Genomic DNA, 17,940 nt, shown 5'->3' with positions numbered 1-17,940 from the left:
CGTACTATGCTGATAGGACTGTACAAGAAATCCAAATTTAAGGGTATTAAACGAGCATATCATGTAAATCCCCTCCCCCTATCTACTTTGTCCTTGGTCGAAGTATTTTCCTCTTTATCACTTTTAAGTAGTTTATCGTTTTTCCCGTAGTGCATCTATAACATGACGCTAGAAGATTCCGAAGATTATTATTATGATTACGAAAACCAAGAGAAAAAAGAGCCAAAGGAAGTGGTCACTGAACCAACCGACGACAAGGATACTGCTGTTGTTGCTTCGACTTCGTTGCTCATGCGAACAATTCCTATCAAGTATGTTTCCTTTTAGCAGATATTCTTTTTAAAACAACGACATGTGCTTTTATTGAAATATTTTGCTTACAATTCAGTCTGATCCTAACCGCACCTTTTGTCTCAATACCTTCCTCTTCTTGCTTACAATCTGGAACATCATTTCCAATAAAAGATTTCCCGTTGTCAATCATATCTGAAAGCCACTTCCTGCATCATCCTTCCAGTTCTGAATCTATTGTTACAAGAATCCTTTATGACTAATTGATGCAGAACCTGTTACTTATACTAACCTCTTGTAAACTCTAACGAACCAAGCACGCTATTAGTAACTTTGATAATAAATGCCTTATACTTTTTTGTTTGCTGTAGGGATGACCCGAGACTAGTGACAGATGCTGAGGACATCAAGTATGCTGAAAGGCTGGAATCAAACAGCTTACCTCAGGTTAGCACGAACAGGTCATTCAGAAACAATACCAAAATGCTTTTCCTGGCTTGAAAAGCGACTGATAGCAGCATGACTACAAAATGTTTCAATATCTTTACCCTGTTTTTGTATCTGGCATGAAAAGTAGGAACAGGCTAGCAAAACCCAGAATAGCGAGGCAATAGGAAATAAAATTATGTCAAACAAGTTTTCTAAATTATTTTCTGATCTAAACGCGGACTCGATAGGGTGCAGACCAAGTTAATTTTTTATTTCCACAGCCAACAAGCATGTACATTTTTGCTACTAAAATTTGTAGTAATGCCAAAAAATACGATGAGGCATTTATCGAGGGTGGCTAAAGCATCGAAGTTCAGAAACTTTCTAGTCTCCAATATTAAGCTTTTTTTATTTAAGTTTTGAAAGCGATAGTAACTTAAAAGTAGCCATTTGATTAGAAATCTTCATCAAGAAGTGAACTTGATAAAAAGTTTTTGAAAAATACAGTGGAAATCTGAAAATTTCTGAACAACTTTTTTTGCAATTGCTAAAAAAATTGAATTTTTTTTCGAAATTTTGACAAATCTTAGAGACAATCAGTACAATGATAAGCTTGATTTGCTTGAAAGCTTTCTAAAATTTCCAGCGCTGATCTCTTTATACAAACAATTTATTGATGCCAAACTTTTAGGTTTTTGAACGCCTGTGATGAGTGTCTGTTCTTTTATTTCGACTGGCTTGTTTGGTTCAATTTTTAAATATATTACGCCATTTTCTTCTAGATTTTATATGCAAGCTTGAATAGGCTACTAGAAAGACTGGTGGATCCTAGATTGCCAGGAACGGACTTTATGGACACATTCTTAGTAACATATCGGTACTTCACCACTGGAAAGGTAGTGTTACAGGCCCTTATTAAGTTCTACCACCAACTCGAAGAAGAGAGAACAGGGCAATACAAACAGTTGACGAACGGTGACGCTAAAGAGCCGAATAACAACACTACAGAGAGGAAGAAAAGTGAGAAAGCGAAGTTCAATTTTGTCAATTTTGCTTTAAAAGTAGTTGCTAAAAATTTAATATGCAGAGAAATTAGTAATTTGTTGTCATGACGAACTTAAAATATCAAGAGCTTATAATGTAACATTTATTCAGCATTATGGGTAGTTAACTTGATATTTTACAAGTTATCCTTTCATCAATGCCTTGCTATTGGGAAATTGTTATTTTTTCATTTTAGATAGATTTTTTACTTTTGATACTTGTATTAATACAGCGTGTTACATTATTTTTTAATTTTATTTTTCCACATTTTATAATAATAGATTATTTTAAGCTCGAATAGTTATAATAAAAGTTATTTTAAGCTCGAAACAAAATATTTATTGTTCCCCTGTAGCCCTTTTGATGTTATAGTATATTTTAATATTCTACAGCACAGAATTTCCGTTTGACGATTTTCAACTGGTCTAATCCAATACATCTTTGTATTTCTTAAGACATACATATTTCTCTTAACAGTCACCCTTTAGGCTTTGTATAACACTCGTTCATTGCTTTAGGTCTAGTTCGCAGCTTCTCATCTCCTGGATCAAGAGACAGAACATCCAGTATCTTGAGTACTTCATCAAGCGTGTCATCATACGACGACTATGACACTTTGTCTCCAATAACTGCTAACGACGTCATAAACTTCACAACATTAACTCGACGCCATAGCAGAGAGCAGTGGTAAGTTTTGCTATATTACGTAAATGCTTAAGACTTTCTATTGTCTGTATTCTGACGACCTTTGGTGTATGAGAACCATTTATTAATCGATCAGGACACAAGAGTTTAGTTGCATATAGGAAGTGTTTTGTTTTAAGTTTATGTTCATATTTGAATTTGTTTATGTTTGATTTTTTTGCAGGCGTGAAAACCCGCTGACAGGTTCCAGTGATGACAAGAGACAAAGAAGTGTCTCGCAAGAAAGTGGGTCTGTCAGCGATAAGTCTGACTTCGACTACCAAGATCGCAGGAAGACATCACCGGCCTCATTCCACAACATTGGCTATCAAGGAACCCTGAACAGGCTCAAGCAAAGCCCGCTAGAGAGGCCAGTATCTGCGATGGACCCCTTACCAGAAACGGAGAGTCCAAAATCAGATAGCAACAAGGAGAATCTGAGTCGGGCCGCCAGTGAACAGTCTGTTAATTCCGTCTGTTCAGACGAAGTGTCTGATCGGCAATTAGAGACATTAATGGAATGCTCCAATGAGGGAAGTCAGACTGGCAGTTACCGGGAGGGCGTTTTAGATGATTTTGCTAGTGAGGGTGACCTCACCAGCCTGCATAATGACGTCGCTCATGGACGTGGAGTGGGTGTTGGTGAGAACGGTGCATCCCACGAGCGTGGCATAGACGTGGAGGATGCTAACACGCCCACTGTGAACAACGCTAAAACCTTGCATTTGGATTATAAACAGAGACTTCTTGTCAACAAGCATTTGCAAACGCACAGACCTTCACTACCTGCTATTCTACCAGTTGGGTCGTATGACAAAGATATAAGTAAGTTTCTTGGCATGTATGACTCACAAACTGTTCATGCCGCGCGGAAAAAAGGTAAGAAAAATAAAAGAGAAAGCAAGATGTCGCGGTCGCCGTCCACTTCCAGCAGCAATGAGTCTCAAACTGAAGATCGAAAGTCGATGTTTTACGACACGGAGGAGCATATAGAAGAAAAGCCGCCAACGCCAAAGTCAATGAAGAAAACTCTGAAAGCGGCACTAAACTCGCGCTCAAAGACCAAGTCTGAATCGCAACCTGAAAGTCCAAAAAGAAAAATTTTCAGCTTTAGCCGAAATAAGTCACACAAGACAACAGGAATGAGGAGATCAAAGTCAGACATGCTGCATCCAAGTATAGGTGGGTTTGAGGATGGTGAAATATCAAGAAAGACTTCCACAGTTGATCGTAGGAGCTTTTTGATGGATGACGACACCCAAAGCCTGTATTCAATGGCCAGCTATGAAGACCTAAATATAAAAGAGAACTTAAAGGAAAGCCACAGTGACAACAGTCTGAAAGATAAAGCCTCGCCTAAGACAAAGAAAGGCAAGAATGTGACACTGCGCCTTTACAAGAATGCAAAAGATGACGAGATTAAACCAAGGGCTGGTTCGCAGAATTTCCATCGAGACGAAGGGCGTGTTTCTATGAGAGCAATACTCCCGAATCGCGCACCCCTCAAAATCCTCAATATTATGAAGCACTGGGTCTCGAAACACAACCAGGTGAGCGCATAGTAATGATGTTGTTTCAGAAAAATCTAGGACAAAACCAGTCGAGCTAAACGGTGTCGTTGAACCAAAGAACATATTTTATGAGTTTGTTCTGATCTTCTTGGAACACTGACATCAATTCACTATCAAACGGGTTAGGATTTTAGGAAGCACTTTCTTTTGCGCTTCTTTTATGATATTTCTCTAAATCATCAACATTGTTTTAGGGGGAAGGGGGCGGAAGTAGCAATTTTTTTTAATGAAAGGAATGAAAGATATCAAATGCAGCGTAAATTGCTCGGTGTTCCAAGTACTTTTGGCAGGCATTGTAGTTGCCTTACTACTGTTTAAAATGTCTTTGACACGAGTGTTGAAGTACCTTGAGAATTGCAAGTAGATGGGCAGTTGTCCCTGACATAAGAACTCTGCCAGTTTGCAAGCTAGCAGTTGAGTTTTTACCCACGTCCCTAACTTTGATTTGTGAGTTGTGCTTGCCAATAGCAACGTATTTTGTTTAATATGAATTAAAGAAAGGTTCTGTACAAGTATCGCTTAAAGAAGTGATAATGTTATGTGACATGCTCTTCATTTTTTGATGCCTTGGCTAATACTTTGCTAGGATACTTCCATTGTTGAATAAGAATCGTTTGATTTTCTAGGACTTTGAGAAAGACTCAGAGTTAGAAGATATCCTGAAAGAATTTTTCAATGACGTAAAGGAAAATCCAGATAGCCTTCCAGTTGTTAAAGAAATTGTAAAGAGTATGGAAAGGTGGGGTGCATCTTTTGTACATTTATTTGATTAGCATTGTTCTGTGTTGTTTCATGTAACGTCAGAGCTCCTTTTATCCATGTCACTTTGCTTCGAATAGTGTGAACATAATGGCCAATGTCACTCCTTCATCAGCCTTCAAATTTTGATAGCTGTACCCCTTGAAAACATTTCCAAATCAGATGCTCTTTTACTTTGCGAGTTAACATTGTCCCGTGTTTCTTGAAGATTCAAATTGCATAAGCAGATTCAAATATGACTGGATCTACATCGATAACACCCATAGTTATGCAATAGCAGTGTCACGGGGGGACTGAGGAGGGCGGAGACTCTAGAAGAATTTCTTGACTGCATGAAAAATCATACTTTACTATAGTGTCCATAATTAGTTGTTCATGCTTGTCTGATTACTTCGTAGTTTTTGAGTCTGTTCCAACCTTGTTTTGTAGACTTTTTTCTCATTGGCGGTATTCTCTCTAACTAGTGCCCTCTCTCCTATGAGCGCCCCTCTCTAATGGGCGCCCCCTTTTTTAGAAAAAGTTTGAATGACTGCCCCTCTCCATTGAGTGTCCTTCCCCCAATAATATGAAAACAGATAGAGATCAGCGGGAGAAAATATGTAAAATTTTCGTGATAGTCAGTCATCAGCTAGACATAATTAAGAAAACGTATGCTGTTTCAATTGAGACAGTTCTCTTCAAATACTGACAGATTCTGATAAGAAACCATTTCATTGTATTGAAAAATTTCGATTTTCAAGATGCCACGCCAGTATTTATGCAAATAGAGGAAGGTTCCGATGCGAAGAAATTGGCATCTTGTAGATGTTTTGCCTTTAACAAGGGTGATGAAAATGCAATATTAGTTTTTGTTAAAACAATGGTCGTTTGAATTTGAAAGCTCAGTTCTTATTGCTGGATTTCTATCTATTTTCAATGAGCGCCCTTCTCCAATGAGCCCCCCTCTCTAATGGGCGCCCGCTCTCAGAGGCAAAAAACTAAACAATTGCCCCTGGCGCTCATTAGAGAGAATAGGGTAGACTTTCTAACCATGGTGCATATGCTTAATATAAGGTCATTTGCAGATGCTTGAAGCAAAGGATAGTGGAACATATGCCCAGTTTTTTTCTTTAAACCTTTGTGTCTTACCCTACCGTCTCAATATGTTAATGAGCCCAATGATGAATAAAATTCATTATTAAGTTTATAGCTCACATGTATTAGGTACAAATTCATTCCTTGGCTGTTAGTTCCTAATAAACCAGGACATTTCTTGAGTGCAGGATTTTACAGTTATTCTCTTTCGTATTAATGATGACTTTTTTTAAACTTCAGGTTAATGGAGACTCATCGACAAGCAGTGCCTAATTCAATTGAAGAAGTTTTGCAGAGCGAGGAGCCTGTCAATATAGTGGTATCAGAATTCCCTCCTAATTGGACAGCAAGTCGAATCGCGAATTGCTTGTCTTTAGTCGAGCACCATCTTTATAGCAAAATTTCAACGAGGTATGTCCCATCATAATTCACCCTACTAAGCAGGTGATTCTAGAAACTGATTACTTCAATTTTCCATACCATTTTGAACTGTAACTTCGTAATTATTTGCATTACAAGCCAAGGCGTGGTTGCCTGCTGGGACTCAGGAAATTTCCCGGTAGGCCCCTTAAAACTTTTCATGTGGGCCCCTTGGATTTTTATCATTTGAAACGTCAGATTTGTGAGAAAAACAAGTAAAGTAAGACCATTAAAATTGATGGCTAACATCATTTTTCAAGGGCAATTTCAGCCATCCCCCTCTCCCCCTCAGAAAAGCGTTGGTTTCCTATAAAACAAGGTAGGAGATTAGGAAGGACGTTTTTGTGTGACTTAAAAGTATGATTTCTGCCTGAACTGTCAATTGTTCAAGGGAAAGGAGGCAAAAGCAGTAGTATTTGGGAAAAAATTCCAGAATATCACAAGATGTGAAACAATAAGCAATTTCAGTATAAATTAGGATTAACAGCTGTATTTTAGATATTTCATCATCTACCCCAGAAACATGCAAAATTAGTTAAACTACCTAAAAAAGGGTTACCCCAATGTCATTTGTTTGAGTAAAACAAGAGTGTCCAACATACGGCCCATGGGGCCAGATGCGACCATCAAAGGGCATATTCTGTGGCCCATGCTAAGGCAATAATTTTTTTAATCATTTGGTCCTAGCTAAAATGTTGTATGATTCATTATAATGATATACATAATTATTCATCTGGCCCATCTTTGCAGTAAGATTTTGCCTATAGCCCACTGAAATGAATTAGTTGGACACTCCTGTATTAAATGTTCAAGGCATAACATTTTGCTTGGTGCATCCTTTTATCTATTTTTCTTTATGTTTTATATGTTTGCCAATGTTTTTAAACAATAGCCCCACGTTTCTCTCTATTAGAGTCTCGTTAATTTCTAGTAGGTCACCAAATTTTCAAGAAATCACTTGAGTAAAATATAGAATACAGTCTGGCTATGATTAATTTTTTATAATTTGGCTTTTATTGCATAAGATTTGAATTGTTTAACTTAAATTTTGCAGCCTTATTAATTTCTTTCTGGCAAATATTTTTCTTTGGAAAAGATTTAGGATTTTTTAGCACAAAAACGAGACTTTCCTCCTTAAATATGTTGAAGCTCAAGTTGAAAAATTTGAATCAAATAAATTTGTATTAGATCTTTTGAAATCTTTCCAAACTGCTGTAAGTTTTTAGTTTTTCAGGGGCATTTGGTGTAGTTTATAGCATTTTTTGCAACATAATAACTTTGTCAAATTTCTTTTACTATCCTCTTATAGACAAGGTGAACTTTTCTTTGACAAAATTGATTTTTTTGACAGAGAGTTTATGAAATGTACTTGGACAAAGAAAGATAAAGAAACAACGGCACCATATATCACAAAAATAAGTCGAAGATTTAATCAGGTATCTACAAACAATTGTAGCCCATTATTGCTTAGATGATTTGCCATTTGTCTTCAATGATCCCCTTCATCTTACAAAAAACTTTTGTTGATGTGTCAGAGGAAACTGATTTAGCTTTGACTTCATGCAGTAGTGTATATGAAGCAGCTTTGACTTCTTGGCAGCAATTTTAGAAATATCAATACACAATTACTCTTTTCAATGAATCTGTAGCTCTGATATATCTAATATATCCTCTAAAGATTTCCAGTCATAAACATACAACATGCAGCATGCTGTAATAATTTAATTAAGCCCCTACTAGAATATGCTCTCCCTCTCAAATAAGCTGACCTAATTATGATGTAAGATTTTGAAAAAACATTTAGTATTCATTTTCAAAGCATTTAGTATTAGAGCACATATGCAGTTTATTTAATTTTATTTTATTTTGAGAGCTTTTTCATCCCATTCTTTTTTATCCAATGTTTAACCAGGGTCACAGATTTTGTTGTTTTGAAATATATTCTACTTGTCAAAGGAGATAATAAACCTCTCTGTTTTATTATGTTGTATATAGATAGCTCCCTTTTCACTTCTCATGAGATAAATTCCTTTGATTATATTGGAGACATTAATATTTCAGGTATCAGGAATGGTAGCCACTGAAGTCATCAATGGGGAAACTCTTGAGCTACGAGCACAAAGAATAGGTTTTTGGATAACAGTTGCAGCAAGATGCCGAGACCTGAACAATTTCAATTCAGTACTCCAAATAACCAGTGGGCTCATGAAAAGCTCTGTTTATAGACTGAAGAGATCTTGGGAGCTTGTGAACCGACAAGTGAGTTTCATTATCAAAATTATTTTTTGGTTTTAGCGTTTTGTGCTATTTTGATTCCATTGTTCAACAACAAAAGAAGAAGAAAATTTTTCACTAAATCTTATTCTAAAGATCATTGCCCTCCAAAGGATCTGATACACTTTTTTTATTTTTGTGGAATTCGGATAATCTATTTGTAAATAGCCATGTCTTGTTTTTAAGCATCAGAAGGACAGGAAATTTTCGATTTTATAAATTTTTTTTGTTTTAGCCAGCATCCTCCTGTTTTTGGTTATTTTTCTGATCTCGTGTTTTGAGGGCATCATGTTACATTTTCCCAAACCTATCTTTGTTAGTAAGACTAGTCACTGTTATAAAAATTATCCAAATAAGGTGACAAAAGGTCCTTATTTGGCTTGCACCCTCCTTTATTTGACCATTTTTCCAACCTTGTGATTGAGGGCATCATGTCCTATTTTACTTGAGCCCTCTTTTGGAATTTAGATGTATCACAGTTATAAAACTTTTGAAACGAAGTAGCAAAGGCACAACCTAAGTTCTGTTTTCAACCCTCACATGCAACATACCTTTGCTAACAACAACTTGCAATGTCTTTCCCCTGCTTAGCAATATGCATTCATTGTATTTGTTGTTTCACGTTGCTACAGAGAGAAAGAAGCTTTAGTGTATTGAGAAAAAATTTAAAGCTTGAATTTAATTTTCTTTTTTTGATCCTATCGTGAGTATCAACTCAAAAAAAATTTTCCTTTTACAAAAGCTGTCGCTTTTCCAATACAATATTGATCTTTTTTGGCAGCTCAAAGAGATCTTGAATGACCTGCAAAATCTGGTGTCTGCTGATAATTGCTTTGCCAAATTGCGGGAGACCATCCACAAGTATGTTCACCATCATAGATTTAGACCTTAAATTCAAAACCCTTACTGAAATATTTTTCTGTTTAGAAGTATATTCATATTTACTGGTCAAATAGCAATATTCATTATTTTTTTGCTGCTCTCTTTTTACAGACGGCAGACGGGTTGTGGTAAGGTTAAAGCTCTAGTGTGTCAACAATTGTCTGTATTACTTTTGTTTCAGGTTTAACGGTTTTCTATGATAATATGTTCAAAAAGAAAGGCACAAATTTATACCCAATGAAAACACAAAAGTCGTGAAAAGTTTTATAAGGTCAATTGATTTTTTGTAGCTGCAATCCACCATGCGTACCCTTCATTGGCTTCTACCTGACAGATCTACTTTACATGGATGAAAGATCAAAGAACACAAATGAAGCAGGCCTGATAAATTATGGGAAAATGTCTAAGGTATTATAAATTTCAGAGAGTAATGTTTTTACACCTTTTTTCATAATAGTATTTACATCAGATGCCGACATTGATCTGCTTGTCTTAATTTAAATGCTTTTTGCAAGGGTGAATAGAACCATAAACAATTGGCTGCCTAGGACTATTGTTGGTGCATTTTTGCTCCATGCTTTTTGTGCCAGAAAAATTTGGTTTTAGGATACGGAAGATAAATCTCTAATATCCGTGCTACGTTGATGAGTTTAAATTGTTTGACTGAAGATCTGTTGTTGTAAATTAAAAATCACAAACAATTAAGTAGCTATCTTGTTCAAAATGCAAAGTAATATGTATTCTGTCTTAGATTGCAAGGGCCATAAGGGAGATACGACAATATCAGCAGCTACGGTACACATTAGACTTTGAGAAAGATGTAAGTTAGCTTAAATTATTTGTTTTTGAATTATTCTTCTCTGAATTTTCTTAATTAAGATTTTCTTCTCAAAGTGAGAAAAAAATGAAAATACTTTCAGAATTTTCCAAATTATTTAGTCAAAGTTGATTTCTCAAAATTGGAGTTTCTTAATTTGTTGGCGATAATTTTGTGTAAATATTCAAATAGACCCTTCCACAATTGTCCATCTGCAAATGATGTCGATATTAGAGTCTTCTTAAGCATACCAGCTAGCTGGGCAATCACCCCCTAGATCTATAACAGGCCTACTTTCCCTGTTAATTAAGGAAATAATCGATTTCCCCTAAAAGAGATCAAAATAAACAATAATGATAGTGAGATGCATGTCTGGATTTGAATAAAGAAATTTCACAATTTCGAGAAAACGAAAAGTCAAAACATTTGGTCTTAGAAGTCCATGATTTGGAGTTTGAGCATAGGGCTGATTTACAAGCTCAGACCTGGGTAACTCTGACAATCTGGTTCTTGAAGTCTGAGATGCCCAAGATGTCCAAGTTTAACCTGGCTGCCACCCAAAGCCACTTAGAGGCACCCAAATATTGACTCAGCCATTAACCAACCCAGTAAACCCCTATGTCTACCATTGCATATATATTTAGTGATGTTTTGTATTTTTTCCACAGATGGCCTTGTACCTGCTTGCAACACATGTAGATGTCGATCATGAAGACTTTGAAGATGATTTGTATGAAAAATCCCTGCTTGCAGAACCAAGGGGCTGAGATATGAACCAAAATTTGGACAGATATGACAGTCAGCACTGGTCAACTTATAAAAAAAGCAGTGACCTTTATGTGCAGTGACCTTTATACCAACAGAAATCCCATTCAAGTACCTAGCATTTCAGTTGCAAAATCATGCATTTGTGGCCAATACAAAGCAGAAGTTCTGTTTTGAACTCCTATTGTTGCAGTAAAGATGTGCTTATGGTTTTATCACGCAAGAAAAGAATTTACTGCTGTAATAATTACCAACGCAATTATGGAACTTTGTGATAATTGATGTATATGTTTGTTGTATGCTCATGTCAAGTTACACACAATTACACCACTACTCACAAACAAACAGATATATACATCCAAATATAAATCAATAATGGTTTAGTCATTGTTAGATTATTGCATTCTTTGGAAAAGTTGGATCCGAATGAGGATTTTTGGCAAACTTTGTCAAGAGGGTGACCAAATTAAATGAGGAAGCCTTTCCTTAGGCTTCTTTGAATATGCGAATTTTATGGTTACCTTCATCATGTTTGCTCCTAAGGAACACTGAAAAGCATTGTAGCTTATTCTTATAGTGATTCCAGAAATCAACATTTCATCAGCTCAAATCTTCACTATTCCAATCTTTTGCTTCACGTTTTTGTAATATATCTACCAAAATTTTTGAAAAAATATTGTTATTCAGTCAATTTTGTCTACTATTCAGTCATATTATTGATATCCAGTCTTGATATTCAGAGCATTGTGTGTTTCAAATTTTAGAAAATTTGAAATTGTATGAAGGAATAAAATACAATCACCTTTGATTTGTTAATTGGGTTACATGAAAAGAGTGCTGTTTGCTGATGCTGTTCATGGAAATGTGTTTTAGTTTGAAAGTGTAAAAGTTTGTCCCAAAAAACTGTTTTTTCGAATTGAAACGTGCAATAGACTCTAAGTAGTTATGATTACAAAGAATCTTTTATTTGATTCTTGTATTTTATAGCTTTCCTTCACTGGATTGACTTTTGTATAGAACTTTCATCTCTACTTGTATTGTATTGTCTTGCAAATAATTTTCATGGCATCATAGCTAAAGCAGTGTAAGAAAATCAGACCTATATGTATAAATACATATTGTGAAATTTTTGAGGGTATTTGTATTTGCAAATAGATTCGACTTTATGAATAATTTTGTAATGTAGGTTTTCTGATGGGAAATTTAGTACCTTTGTAACAGTTGTAAATGTTGTCAAATTTTCATTCAAATTTATAAACACCATTCATTGGAAATATATTTATATAAATGGAATTAAATTTTATCAGTATAAAATAGCTACAATTGTTAGCCCTGTTTCTTATTTCAATATTAATGATAATTGAGGTTGCATTCATTTGTTATCATTCCTGTTTTTAAACTGCAAAATTTGAGTTGTCATAGCAGACCATTTCTTATGTCTATTGCTTTGTAGACTTGCAAAGAGACTACTTAAGGTCTAGAGACATCAGCATAAATTATGATTCACAGAAAATATTGTGATTCATACCCTTTAAGCACTTTTTAGCATCATGTTTTATATTTTGTAACAATTGTTATCATGCATTGGTCACGCCACACCTTTAGGGGCGTAGCTTACGGGGGTGTAGGGGTGTGATACCCCCAATTTTTAACGAGATGGTCCGTAAATCTTCAGTTGGTGCAAAAATCGCTGGTTTGTTGGTAAAATCAGCTATCGGTAGCACCTAAATTGCTCATACTCAAGACCCTCAACCCCCCCAGTCAGGAAGGTCAAGTTATGCCTCGGGATACCTGTTTTGTAGAAAGTGCGAATGAGCGTTATTTTCGAATACTGTATAACTGCAATTAAACAGCTAAAAGTGTCTTTGCCAAAATTCCTGGGTTGTTCTAAATGAAGAATGGACCGTTTCATGGAAACAATCAGCAGGGAATCAAAGAAGGTCAGCCTGTTAGTTTGTATTAGAATTAGCATATTTTCATCCAGGGGCGGATCCAGAGCAAATATGAAGGAGGGGCAGTTGGTAGTGGGGGCGCTGAAAAATTTAAAAAAATTGGTGACGAGAGTCCGCTGTATACAACAATTTCAGATCCATTTTCAGAATAAACAACATCTCGAAGCAAATTAACCTATCGGTCTCAGAAACTTTTTCACCTGATTCTCCTTTTATCAAAAGGGGCGCACAATTTCCAAAAAAGGGGCGCCAGACTTGCTTCAACTTGTCAAGGGAGGGGCAACTGCCCCTAGTTGCCCCCCTTAAATCTGCCACTGTTTACATCACAATTTTCTTTATCTGGGAGCTTATTCTCCTAAGGGGGGGGGGGCTTATTTCATTCGAGGGGCGCAGCTTGCTTTCCACCGTTATAAGTTGCTGCGAAGGAGGGGCACGAACCAAATCGAATTAAATGGCTGCACAACAAGGCTTCGATGTGAAATGTTACACTGCATTGGTTGGTCTCGCCGAATATTTTAGGACATGTCATCCACCGAGAGTAAGAGAATGTATACACTGCTTACAGGCCAGTTTAAACATAGGACTACCCGCCATCCTAGATGCGAAAGTAAGGTTAAACATTGGCAAACTTCTCTTAGAAGAAACAAATAATTTAGGCCATGCACGGAGTCATTTACAACAAGCGGTGAGTGTTGTTTAAACTGAGCTATGTTCACTAGATCTGACCTATTGTATGAATGATTCAATATGAAAGGGAATTTCAGCTTTCACAGAACGATCAGCGTATTATTGAGTGTAGGACTGAGGATGTGTTGCTTTCGTCGCATCAGTTATTATTCTAGTTTGAAATTTGGACTTCCGGGAGATTTCCATGTCACGGAAGGGCCTTGTAACTCTTCTTAACGGTATTGACTAAATTTGTAGTTGTGTTTTTCCCATATTTTTTGATATTATAAAATTTTTGTTTTTCTAATTGGCTGAATTTTCGTTTGTTGTTTTCCTTAGCTTCAAGTATCTCAATGTGTATCCTTTTTCATACTTTCACAAAATTTCTACTATCAAAAGGTTCTTGTATTTTTAGGGTGCATAACGTATTTTTCTGCACCATCCATAATAATTGTACTCCATTCTATTTAATCTTTAAAATGCATGCACTATCAATCATATAATGATCCTCCCTTGTGTTTGAATGTAATGTCTCAGTTTCAGTTCATAATTTAAAATTTCACTACATAAAATTTCAAAAATACAAACAAGACAGATATACCTAATACAAAAGGGACAAGAATATAACTAATAGACAAATCTAACTAAATGTAACAAAGAGTACTACACTTGGAAATACAGTGGGTTCTAAATTAAACTGCATTACAATAAAAGGAGAATTGTGTTCAGGGAATTTCTTGAGGAGGGGCTCTCTCAGAAGCTAAGCTAATTGAGGAGAGAGCACCTCCTTTTTGAAATTTAACTATTGAACTTTGCAAGTAATTTCAAAGTTTATATGAATTTTGCAGAAATATTGACACTTCTATAGTTGGTAATTTTGTTGAAAGAAAAAAAAAATGTCACAAATTGATTTCAATAATGTGTTTTCCCTTAAGCCTTCCATGTTTGACAATGAAATTCTTTATAGGAATTTAATCTGTTGTTGTCTAACAAAGAATTTTTCTATTTAATTTTTTGTTCCACTCTCAATTTTTGCCAACCATTCCAACTATCAAAACTTTCAGCACTAAAAGTCTTTTTCAAACCCCAATCTCCCTCTATAGGGTAAGAAAAGTTTTCATATCCACTTGGCAAACATTTTCTGTAATTAACACTTCCACGGTCTTTACCTGAGTAAAAATAATTTTAGAATATTGGTATATTAGTTTAATTTGTAGGCCCAGCATGGCTTTAATGCTATGGTCACATGGAGACAAGCTTTCTGATAAAAATCTTTTGCAGTCAAAGGTATCTAGATACTTTGATAAGATATAACCTGATGACTGTGTCTTAGTCTTAACTTTTATCAAGCTTTTTGGACCAGAAGCTGATGAGGTGTTTTTTGAGAGTGCAAATCTCCTTGCAAGATTTTGTAGTGAACAGGTGGGTACAATTCTGAATTTTAGTTTTCTAGATGTACATGTGAAGTCTTTTATCAGACCAAAACAATGATAAAAAATATAATTTAAATTATAATTTTTTTTGTAGTATTCTGAACAATCTAATGTTTTGTGTGCTCTGTTTGCCTCCTTGTTGTCGTTAAAGTCTCCTGTCTGTTAGGCTCACAGAAAATCATGATACTCCTAATTTTGAAAATCAGTCACTGATGATGACAAGCTTACAAATTGAATTTACTTAAAGTTAGATTCAATTTACTGACTCAATTAAAGTGAAAATGCTACTTTTTCGTTATCAATTTTTTTGTTATGTAGAATATTGAAGAATAATAAGAATGCTAATCACTGTTTCATTTCTCAACATGTACACCCACTCTCTAAAGTACCCGTTTGTTAATTTGAGTCATATTTTTCAATTCCTATGACAACCTCCTAAATTGCATCTTGTAAAAACTATAGAAGCCAGTTGCATTTATGCCAAATCACATTTTCATATTCCAATACATTCTTTTTCTCATTCCAACTATGTTCCCTATTAAATCCATTCTTTTTATCCCTCAGAACCAAACAAGTTTAGCAAAGAACATCTTAAGAAGTGCCTTAGAGCGATCAGCGCAATCAAAGTTTTATCTTTGGCATTATAAATTGATATTCAAATTAGCTGTAAGTTAATTTCTCATTATACCTCACATTCGGAATCAGAAAATTTACTTTATTTATTGGCAACAAATGAAGAATTTTTTGTCAAAATGTATTTTTTAATTGTTTTTTGTTTAATCGTTAAGAATGGTTTTGAAGAAGTCAAAAACTTTGGAACTTACTAAAATTTTTGCCTTCAGAATAAAATGTGTCAAAATATAGTTTAAAAATATATCTATCTAACAAAAGGTCTATTTTCTGATTTTTTATACTCTGAAGGTTGTCAGATGAGAAGCTTCATTTAAATCAATAAGATTGTTTGGGTTGAGAGTAATTTCCTCCATCATCCTGCTTTGATTCCTAGCACTGTTGAAACTTTTTGTAGGAAATTCATGCAGATGACAGAGAGTTCAGTATAGCAATTGAACTTTTGTCTGCAATTGGAGAACAAACAGCAGAACAGCATGGTCATATCTACATCAAGTATGTATTTCTCTTCTTTTCTGTGTTTAGTCATTCCTAGTATTGCCAGGTTGCAATGCATTTTCAAACACCTTACATTATAATCTTGTAGTGTCATTTGTTTGTCAGTTAAGTGTACATTTTTAATTGAATTTGTCAAAAAGACTTCCTAGTATTGGTTAATAATAATTGATATCTTGCCAAATAATATAATGATATATGTTTTGGTGGTGATTGCTTGAAGATGTACACAAAGACAGCCAGATGCAATGTTGTTAGAGAAAAGACCATAGCTCCCAAAGTAGTTTTTTTTATTTATGGATATTACTGTTTTACCAATTTGTCATATAGTTCTTGATGTCCTATATGTAGAGCAAATTTCCTTAGAACCACCCTGTTCTATAAGTCAAAGCATGTTGTCATGTTTGTCAAAATGCTTTAGGTACTTGTTCACTGGAAACATCCATTAAAAAGGAGACATTGATGCCATTTCCCTAAGACTTTCCTCGTAGTCTGATAATCAGATGACAGTTTCTGTGAAATAGCATGTTCCTTGTTAACTGTGTTTTAATATTGTACCTAATTTTAATGAATTGCAATAAGTTTTCAAGGAAATACCCATTCATCAGTATTTTGTCTCATTTTTATAACCTTTAATCAAGTCTGTTAACAATTTCAGGTTCTTGTTCAAACTCAGCAAATTAATGGTAATTTTCTGTCACTTATATGTTTGTTATAAATTTATCTATTTAAAGAAGAATATTTGAAAAGGCACAATGGTAAATATGTCCGTTGCGTGTGGTACTTCATCCAGAATAACGATAATATAGTTATAGTTATAATATAGTATCAAAACGTTGATAATGAGTACATGCTCAAAACATCGTGTTTTTAACAATCAAATTATTATATTTTCATTCTGGTACTAAATTTATTTGCTAACTATATTATTGGCACAATGGTAAAGTTCTTGATCAGATAAAGTTACTGTTTTCAAGAGCACTGTTTGTCAAATTGGTATGACATAAATTAGTAAAATTAGCAGTCATTCATGTTGTTTGAAATTATTTTGTATTACATCATTATTCACGCATTATAAATATTCAAGGTTTCTAATTTTTTCCATTTTATCAGTACAATGCAAGTCTAGTTTGTCATTTGTATGAAGCAACCATATGTATAGATCTAAATCTCAATTAAAGAGAAAACTAATTAAATTTACTTGCATGCAAATGGAAAAAGTTTATCTTTAATGGCAAAAACTTTACCATCCCTGCTTCCCCCAGATATCCCCATGCCCAAATTTTCCCCTGTTCTTGTCTTACAGGTGTAATTATAGATACTTCCTATTGATTTTATGTCATAAAAACACTTTGGTTTAATTCTTGATGTGTTTCATTCTAGTATTTGTTAGCAACGAGAAGTACTGATAAATTTGAACAACAAATTGGACCAACAGATGCAGATGTTGACAATTTTCGACCACAACTGGCAAACCAAAGAGAAACAGTGCGAGTATTTTGGAATCTTCTAAAGTCGTACTACTTTATATTCGTTGGGCAGGTAAACAGTCTATTTGCTATTTGCTTTAGGCTCTTTTTCTCTAAATCTTATTTGTCTTTCTGCTGCAGCATTTCACGTTTCATTTATGCAAAATTGCATTTTTGAGGAGAGTTGCCCATTCTTTATGCTCAGAAAGCAACTGTTTTTTGTGCCTAACACTTTTTTCCAGCTGAGTTGCCTGGTTATATTTAAAGCACTAGTATAAGGAACTG

General features: G+C 34.9%; 2 protein-coding genes across 3 annotated transcripts in view; both read left to right on the top strand.

Annotated features, from left to right (window-relative positions):
- Positions 1 to 12,383, top strand: part of LOC135687118 (ras-specific guanine nucleotide-releasing factor 1) — a 29,067-nt gene extending 16,684 nt beyond the window's left edge. For both annotated transcript variants that reach the window (XM_065203591.2, XM_065203592.2), the window contains 13 exons: positions 151 to 311; positions 663 to 738; positions 1,503 to 1,740; positions 2,283 to 2,451; positions 2,633 to 3,998; positions 4,646 to 4,758; positions 6,093 to 6,263; positions 7,624 to 7,708; positions 8,334 to 8,531; positions 9,328 to 9,407; positions 9,719 to 9,836; positions 10,180 to 10,248; positions 10,914 to 12,383. In XM_065203591.2, coding sequence (XP_065059663.2) covers positions 151 to 311; positions 663 to 738; positions 1,503 to 1,740; positions 2,283 to 2,451; positions 2,633 to 3,998; positions 4,646 to 4,758; positions 6,093 to 6,263; positions 7,624 to 7,708; positions 8,334 to 8,531; positions 9,328 to 9,407; positions 9,719 to 9,836; positions 10,180 to 10,248; positions 10,914 to 11,012 — 2,943 coding nt within the window. In that variant the 3' untranslated portion in view covers positions 11,013 to 12,383. The remainder of the gene's footprint in view (positions 1 to 150; positions 312 to 662; positions 739 to 1,502; positions 1,741 to 2,282; positions 2,452 to 2,632; positions 3,999 to 4,645; positions 4,759 to 6,092; positions 6,264 to 7,623; positions 7,709 to 8,333; positions 8,532 to 9,327; positions 9,408 to 9,718; positions 9,837 to 10,179; positions 10,249 to 10,913) is intronic.
- A 1,002-nt stretch (positions 12,384 to 13,385) lies between these two features.
- The window catches only part of LOC135687703 (MAU2 chromatid cohesion factor homolog), a 34,320-nt gene continuing 29,765 nt past the window's right edge, over positions 13,386 to 17,940 (top strand). Inside the window, exons 1-7 of the mRNA XM_089114309.1 lie at positions 13,386 to 13,647; positions 13,968 to 13,985; positions 14,979 to 15,050; positions 15,626 to 15,727; positions 16,089 to 16,186; positions 16,845 to 16,872; positions 17,570 to 17,728. Coding sequence (XP_088970435.1) covers positions 13,414 to 13,647; positions 13,968 to 13,985; positions 14,979 to 15,050; positions 15,626 to 15,727; positions 16,089 to 16,186; positions 16,845 to 16,872; positions 17,570 to 17,728 — 711 coding nt within the window. The 5' untranslated portion in view covers positions 13,386 to 13,413. The remainder of the gene's footprint in view (positions 13,648 to 13,967; positions 13,986 to 14,978; positions 15,051 to 15,625; positions 15,728 to 16,088; positions 16,187 to 16,844; positions 16,873 to 17,569; positions 17,729 to 17,940) is intronic.

Source organism: Rhopilema esculentum, chromosome 20 (genome assembly GCF_057945365.1).
Source record: "Rhopilema esculentum isolate cy_ngs chromosome 20, ASM5794536v1, whole genome shotgun sequence".
NCBI lineage: Eukaryota > Metazoa > Cnidaria > Scyphozoa > Rhizostomeae > Rhizostomatidae > Rhopilema > Rhopilema esculentum.
This window is presented reverse-complemented; position numbering and strand designations above follow the sequence as displayed.